General features: G+C 34.9%; 1 protein-coding gene across 1 annotated transcript; it reads left to right on the top strand.

The window, feature by feature from the left end:
• The first annotated feature begins 2,637 nt into the window (after positions 1 to 2,637).
• On the top strand, positions 2,638 to 6,432 carry LOC120579717 (uncharacterized). The gene is made up of 4 exons (XM_039832412.1): positions 2,638 to 3,128; positions 3,703 to 4,034; positions 4,197 to 4,475; positions 6,371 to 6,432. Exons 1-4 carry the CDS (start codon positions 3,121 to 3,123, stop codon positions 6,382 to 6,384), a joined length of 633 nt encoding a protein of 210 aa, XP_039688346.1. The 5' UTR covers positions 2,638 to 3,120; the 3' UTR covers positions 6,385 to 6,432.
• The last annotated feature ends 1,876 nt before the right edge of the window (positions 6,433 to 8,308 follow it).

Raw genomic sequence — 8,308 nt, 5'->3', positions numbered from 1 at the left:
ATACGTGAACTAAAGAGCTATTAGATATTGTATATTGTATAGTAAATATTTGGGCAAATTCTACCGTACACCCAACATATTTGAGTGTACCGGTACAAACCTAAAATTTATAGTTAAATAAGTTGTTTTTTGAAGAAAAATATTATTTTTTATCATGTATAATTATAATGATTAAATGTTATTCACCAAAAACGTTAACGAAATAAAATTGATTATTTTATGCGATAATATGTTAAAAATTTACTACGATTCTTATTTTATGCGATTATTTTATGAGTGATTTTTTTATGAAATGATATTTTCTAAAATATAAATGCCGCCAAATAACTATTTATCTCATAAAATAGATCGTTAATTTATAGATTTAGAAAGTAAGAGTACCGGTACACCACAGTTTACGAGTGTACCGTAGAAGTTGATGGTGAGAATAATGGGCCGTCAACATATATTGATTTGTAAATTGCGACGTGTTTGTCGAATTAGGTAATCTAACTCGACAATTGTTGTTCTGACATTCAATGTGTCTTAGAAACATATGTAAATGACGAAAAAACACAGCGGCAGTTAACTACCACTGGAGGTATTTTAGTATTTTACTTATATTTCTAGGAACTATTGAATGTTAAAAAAGCAATTGTCATTTAACTTTTAATATTACTGGAAAGGTGTTTACCCTTTGGCATGAGTCATTACTGTTTTAGTGTTTGTTACATGTACTAGTTAAAATATATTGAGTTAAACTATCTTCTTGTATATAAAAATTAAAATTGAATCTTTAAAACTCAAAGTTTAAAATAATATTCTTTTAACATATATAAGTATCAAAAAGAGGTGATTGTCTCTACGAAAAATTGTGATATTAAATAAATAAACTTACATAAAATTGGTTTGTGAGTTTGAATTTGAATTTCAATGATTACAGAGAATAATATCAGGCAATATTTGATATAAAAATTATGATTAGTAAAATTCTAAATTATTGTAAAAAAGTAAAAGAGAAGGGCACAAAAATACTGAAATTCATAATTAATAATATACCAGCAACTATATATAGTGATCATGGGATAGGATAAATATAAGAAGAACAAAAGGATCTTAACTGGATAATATATACTGAATAGCAACAAATTGACATATTTTGAGAATAATGAATGGCCATCAAAACCTATTGAGCGGTAAATTGGGACTCATTGAGCGGTATTTGTTCTTTTGCATGAATAACTTCCCACTGCAAATAGTTCCCCAATTTAATAACCAATTCAAAATTGCATTAATGAGGAATTTAATAATTACTGGCGGAATAAACCTTCAGTAACATCCAAAAAATCCTCAATAACGTTATTGACGGAAAAATCCCTCAATAATTCAGTGAGTTACATTATGACAGATAAATCCGTCAGTAATATCAATAAAGAACCTACGAATTATTACTGACGCCAATATTACTGAGGGACACCAATCCCTCAGTAATATCCATTACTGACAGATTTTATGCATTATTGAGGGTTTATTTCCGTCAATAATAAGCAAATTTTTTGTAGTGTCCAGTTTAGCATTTGTTACATATATTAGTTAAAATTTATGGAAAGAGTAAATGTCTCTATGAAAGTATGCGATTTTAAATAATTAAACTTACATAAAAGTTGTTTTCGAGATTGAATTTATAAAAAAAATTAACAATAAAACACGATATTTAATATATAAAATACAAGTAATAAATTTCTAAATTATTGACAACAGTTAAAGAAAAAAGGGAATGTAGTGAAATTATAATTTTGTAGAATTTTAATGATTTTTTGTCATTTTTTAAATTTCAATAATAAATAATAGATAAAACAGTAAAATAGAAGATTCTTTTTAGGGGAATATATAAGAAAATATACAGTTAAATTATTGAGAGGAAAAAGAGAAAAAACAAGGAAGATAAAAGAACTAAATTATTAAATTATTAGAAGAAGAAAGAAAATTTTAAATTCAAAATTTGTTCAAATTAAAATAGGATAGTATGAAAGTGTTTTGCTTGATGACAAGTGGCACCAAAACACTTATGTTTTTTAAAGGTAAAATGTTTTATAACTAGTAACATCTCAGCAACTATATATTGAGATCATGAGACAAGACAAATATTAGAAGAACAAAAGAAGCTTGATTAGATATATATTGGATGAGGAGTGTTATTTTGAACAACCATTTACTTGATAATTTATGTGACAACCATATATTTTCAAAGAAAAGTGGTTACTGACACGAAAACCAAAGCAATAAAAAAAGAAAGTAAAAACATAATGTGAGTATGAGAGAGAAAGTTGTCATAAAAATTGTCACAAATTAATTGTACAAATATCATTTTTCATATTGGATAGTCTCTTTTAGTGTTTGTTACATGAATTAATTAATATTTATTTAGTTGTACTATCTTCTTGTTGATATAATTATTAAAATTGATTCTTCAATATTTTTTTTTTCCTAAACCAAGATATAGGGAGAGCGTCAGAAAGAAACATGGACATCCCAACTAGGTTGTCACCTAATCATAACGTCCATCGTATACCACCTACTCAATATATATTTTTAAAAAAGGGATAATATATATACATGAGGGGGAAAATCAAAACCCTCGGAAGGCCAGAAACATAAAGTAGAAAACCATAAGATAAAAACAGTCTCGAGAGGAAACAAAAATTTGGCAATCCATTACGATCCCTAGAGAAATCTGCCAAGAACGAGTGATGTAAAGAACTCAACCATGTGGTGTCTGAGACTGTGTGACCAGTGGCGGAGGCTTGTATGGGCTGAGGTGGGCCATGGCCCACCCCCAAATATTGGGAAATTACGAAAATACCCTCAGCTTATTTTGTTTTTCCAAGTGACCCACAGCATTCTCACTTCAGACTTTTCCCCTTCCACTTCCTCTGTTACAGCACACACTTCTTCTCATTCTTTGAAGCGCGACTGCCACACTTCTTCCCCTTCCGCCGCGCGACCGCCGCACTTCTTCCCCTTCCGACCGCGTGACCGCCGGCACTTCTTCCCCTTCCGACCGCCGGCACTCCCTTCTCTCTCATTCAAAAAAGATCAAACAAAAACCCTTTTTCTTTTCACTCTGTTTTTCCTATCCAAATGGAAAGGTAATTTGTTGACTATTGTTGATTTTCTTTTTGATTTTAGAATTTAAAGGTGTTTGTTTGTTGTTGTTTGCTACTAAGATTGGTTGTTGTTTGATAATTTTTGATTGATGATTGCTATTATTACTAAGTTTGAATGTTAATTAATTTTCTTATTTGTTGTTCTTGTTTGTTGATTGTTGGTATTTGATAATTGAATTTTGAAACTGCAATGTTTTCATATTTTTGTTGTTATGCACATCTTGAGCAACCTTGCATTTGTTATGTGATTCTCTTCTCTTGTTATGGCAGATTGGCAGTAGCAATGTTATCACGGCCCACCCACATTTTGTTCATATTATTGGTAGTAGCAATGTTTTTCTATGGCAGTAGCAATGTTTTTCTATGGTAGTAGCAACATTTTGTTCATAAATGAATGTTTTTCTATGGCAGTAGCAATGTGCCAATGTGTTATTTGCAATGAATATGTTCTAATTGTTTTCAATTAAACTTTTGAAGCATAAGTGATTTTGACTTATAGAATTATGGACTTATGGAATTATTTGACTTATTGAATTATTTATTTTTTTGAAAACAGAAAAGTTAAGAAGAAGAAGAGTGTAACACTTGATCATTTTTATAAGAAGAGAGCTTGTGAGAGTGAAAGAGATGAACAAGGAATGACTCCTCCATCTCAACCTATTAAAGTTTCAAGAATTGAAGAAGACATAACTCATATGACTCAACCTGTTGATGTTCAAAGAATTGAAGAATTGCATAACGCGGGTGATTTTTTGAATTCTTTAGAACGTGATCCTGGAAAGCGTTCCCCAATATGGACATTTCCAGCAAATCATGTGGATGAAATACGAAGAGCTTATCTGAATTGGGGTCCATATCAAATCCATTTAGAAGAATATCCTTTGTCTGGTACAGGAGATCATCCAAGACGGTTTAAAGACACTTGATTTAGCTTATTTCATTCATGGCTAGAATATTCACCTTCAAAGGATGCCGCATTTTGCTTACCATGCTATCTTTTTAACAAAGGACCAAATGGACGTTCTGAATTTGATGTCTTCGTTATTACAGGTTTTAGAGGTTGGAAGAGAGTTAGAGATGGAAAGAATTGTGCTTTTCTTAAGCACATTGGGAAGGATCCTTGCTCACATCACAACAATGCAGTGAAAGCTTGTAATGACTTGTTGAATCAAAGGGCACACATTAGACATGGATTTCAAAAACAAAGCTCAAGTCAAATTATGAATAACCGACTACGTCTCAAGGCTTCAATTGATGTTGTTCGTTGGTTAACACTTCAAGCTTGTGCTTTTAGGGGTCACGACGAAAAGGTTATATCAAAAAACCAAGGTAATTTTCTTGAGTTGCTAAAACTTTTGGCCTCTTATAATGATGAAGTTGCACAAGTTGTGTTGAATAATGCTCCAAAGAATGGAAAATATACTTGCCATCTGTAACGCCCACTTTCGTTTAATAGTTATTTAATCGAGTTTAAGTGATTATATTATATTTATATAATATATGTATGATTTTGATATGTTTTGATAAATTGTGGTGATTTTGGTGATTTGATTGATGACGTGTTAGGTTATGAGTTTTGGAGGAATTGATAAGATTATAGAATTTATTTTATTGTTAAATAAGATAAAGATTTGAAAAATATTTAGTTGAGGGCTGTTTTGATATTTTAGATAGTTTTGGGGGAGAAAGTGAGATAAGATAAGTTATTAGAAAGAGGTATAAATAGGAGAAGACCTAATATTTTAGAAACTCATTGTACGTGAAAACTTTTGGAAAAGGGAGAAAAAGCCAAGTCTAGAGGAACCAAGGTAGAGTGCTGCGATTTCTTCATAACCAGGTAAGGGTGAGACTAGTAATTCAATAGCATTGATTGTTGTAATTCTGATGATTAATTGACAAAGTTAGGATTGATTTAGAAAAGTTTTGGAATTAGGTTAAAACCCTAAAAATTGATGATCAAACGGTAAAACTTGTTTAGATTGATGTAAGAACCGTCCTATAACCTTAGAATATGTTTAGGATGAATTCTGGAATCAAAATTAGGCTTTGAACCATGTTGTGTGATGGATTTTTGAGAAAAACCCTAGTCTGCCCGTGCTTCTGTTCATCGCTCGCCACGGCGAGTGATGATCCTCGCCTCGCGAGTGGTGAACTTCATCGCTCGCCACGCGAGCCCCTTTCCTTCGCCTCGCGAGTTGTTTGGTGCAACTCGCCATGGCGAGCAACCTTCCTCGCCTCGCGAGCTTAGGCAGAGTGCATGTCATATTTCGTGTTTCGACCTTTTTAGTTGAATCTTGTATGCCTTTGAGTACCTGAACTTACCTAGTATTGATTAGGAATGAATGTAGGATCAGAGGGAACCTAGAACAAGCTTAGTTTGTGAGTTGAGTGGTGCTCGCCATGGCGAGTAAGTACTCTCGCCTCGCGAGTACAACCAGGATGAACTTGATTATGTGTTTGTGCGATCTGTGTCGCACTTTTTAGTCCAGAGTGAACCCCTAATTGGTAATGAAACCTTATGATAACGTTTAATGCAGTCTGTAAAGCTATTGAGTTAAGTTGATATTATTTGAGCATGATTAAGGTATTATGCAATATGTAAGATATAATTGAAATGATTATGATTCTAGTAAATTGTTGTTGATATATTGATATCTCCTTGCTGTTATGCGACTTGACTATGCTGCTGCTGTTATTTAACTGAGTATGCAATGTTTATATATGAATATAAGGAAAATGATGACGTTTTGCATCAAGTTATTGAATGCACATGATTACGATGATTATGATGTTTTGTTCATATGTGTCCATGCATAGCATATCATTGAGCTTAGTCCTCACCACGAAAATTAGGAGCTTTGTCCTCCGCACGTTTTATAGGAGCTTTGTCCTCCGCACGATTAAAGTATATTAATACTTATGATGACGATTGGTACCACATGCATATAAGGAGTCTAGGAGCATTGTCACATTGTCATGATTAAGATGCCTTGTTGATAATGAATGGATATGTGATTATGTGATAAGTGTTATTTGATTATGTTATGTTGTTTATAATGATTGGATATGTGATTACGTGATAACTGTTTAGCATTTATGCAAAGTTAATAATGGAATGATTGATGTTAATTTATGATTCACAATTACATTGATTAATGTTATTTTATTATGAAATCTCACCCCTTCTGCTTGAAAATGTTGCCCTTCGTATGGGTAACTTGCAGGTGATCGTGCTTAGTGTGCAGTTGCTTCGTGAGTTGGCCTTGCCTTCACTGTGTCGTCTAGGTCGCTCTGATACGTAACGGGATGGGGTTTAATGCTATAACATGCTTCATTCTTTTACGTGAACTGCTTATGTTTTGATAAACTCTTTTGAGATACTTATTGGGCCTGCGTGCCGAAAACGTTTATGATTTATGTTTATGATTTTCCGCTGCTATGTTAAAGATATTTGTGAAGGTTAAATCATTATTTAACTGTTTTGGATTACGTTTCTATGTGATATCCCGTTTATGGTTTTTACTCTGATAATTGTTTAAGAAATTTGTATATTGGGAAAACGGGGTGTTACAATTGGTATCAGAGCAGGTCGATCCGTCCGGTCAATTAGAGAGTCGTGTCGAGTCTTAGTAATATTTATATTACTATCTTATGTTGATTGTTGCTACTTTTGTAGAATATCCGAAATGGCTGGAAGGAATGATGCTGCGTTAGCTGCTGCTCTACAAGCTGTTGCCCAAGCTGTGGGACAACAACCTAACGTGAATGCTGGTGCAAATGCTGAAGCTAGGATGTTGGAGACGTTCATGAAGAAGAACCCTCCGACTTTCAAAGGACGTTATGACCCTGATGGAGCCCAGACGTGGCTTAAGGAGATTGAGAGGATTTTCCGAGTTATGCAGTGCACTGAAGATCAGAAGGTGCGGTTTGGTACTCATCAGCTGGCCGATGAAGCTGATGACTGGTGGGTTGCTATTCTGCCTACCCTCGAGCAGGAAGGAGCTGTTGTGACTTGGGCTGTTTTCAGGAGAGAGTTCCTGAGAAGATACTTTCCGGAAGATGTTCGCGGGAAGAAAGAGATCGAATTCCTTGAGCTGAAGCAAGGAAATATGTCCGTGACAGAGTATGCTGCCAAGTTCGTGGAGCTGTCTAAGTTCTATCCGCACTATACTGCAGAGAATGCTGAGTTCTCGAGATGCATCAAGTTCGAGAACGGTTTGAGGCCCGACATCAAGAGGGCGATTGGATACCAACAGCTGAGAGTTTTTCAGGACTTGGTTAATAGCTGCAGGATCTATGAGGAGGATACCAAGGCTCACTACAAGGTAGTGAATGAGAGGAAGGGCAAGGGACAGCAGAGTCGTCCTAAGCCGTACAGTGCCCCCGCTGACAAAGGGAAACAGAAGATGGTCGATGTTAGGCGGCCTAAGAAGAAGGATGCTGCAGAGATTGTGTGTTTCAATTGTGGTGAGAAAGGCCACAAGAGCAACGTCTGCCCTGAGGAAATCAAGAAGTGTGTCCGGTGTGGTAAGAAGGGTCATGTTGTAGCTGATTGCAACCGTACAGACATTGTTTGCTTTAATTGCAATGGAGAGGGTCACATTAGTTCACAGTGTACTCAGCCTAAGAGGGCGCCGACTACTGGTAGGGTCTTTGCTTTGACTGGGACTCAGACAGAGAATGAGGATCGTTTGATCAGAGGTACTTGCTATATTAATAATACTCCTTTAGTTGCTATTATTGATACTGGTGCTACGCATTGTTTTATTGCTTTCGATTGTGTTTCTGCTTTGGGTCTTGTTTTGTCTGATATGAATGGAGAGATGGTTGTCGAAACTCCAGCTAAGGGTTCGGTGACTACTTCTCTCGTATGTTTGAAATGTCCTTTGTCTATGTTTGGTCGTGATTTTGAAATGGATTTAGTTTGTCTACCTTTGAGTGGTATGGATGTGATTTTGGGTATGAACTGGTTAGAGTACAACCACGTTCTTATTAATTGTTTTAGCAAGTCAGTGCATTTCTCTTCCGTCGAAGAGGAAAGTGGTGCAGAGTTTTTATCTACTAAGCAGCTGAAGCAACTGGAACGCGACGGTATCTTGATGTTTTCGTTAATGGCTACTATATCTATTGAGAATCAAGCAGTGATTGACAGGTTACCGGTG

The sequence above is a fragment of the Medicago truncatula genome, chromosome 3 (assembly GCF_003473485.1).
Source record: "Medicago truncatula cultivar Jemalong A17 chromosome 3, MtrunA17r5.0-ANR, whole genome shotgun sequence".
Taxonomy (NCBI): domain Eukaryota; kingdom Viridiplantae; phylum Streptophyta; class Magnoliopsida; order Fabales; family Fabaceae; genus Medicago; species Medicago truncatula.
Note: the sequence above shows the minus strand (reverse complement) of the source record. Positions and strands in the feature narration are given on the sequence as shown.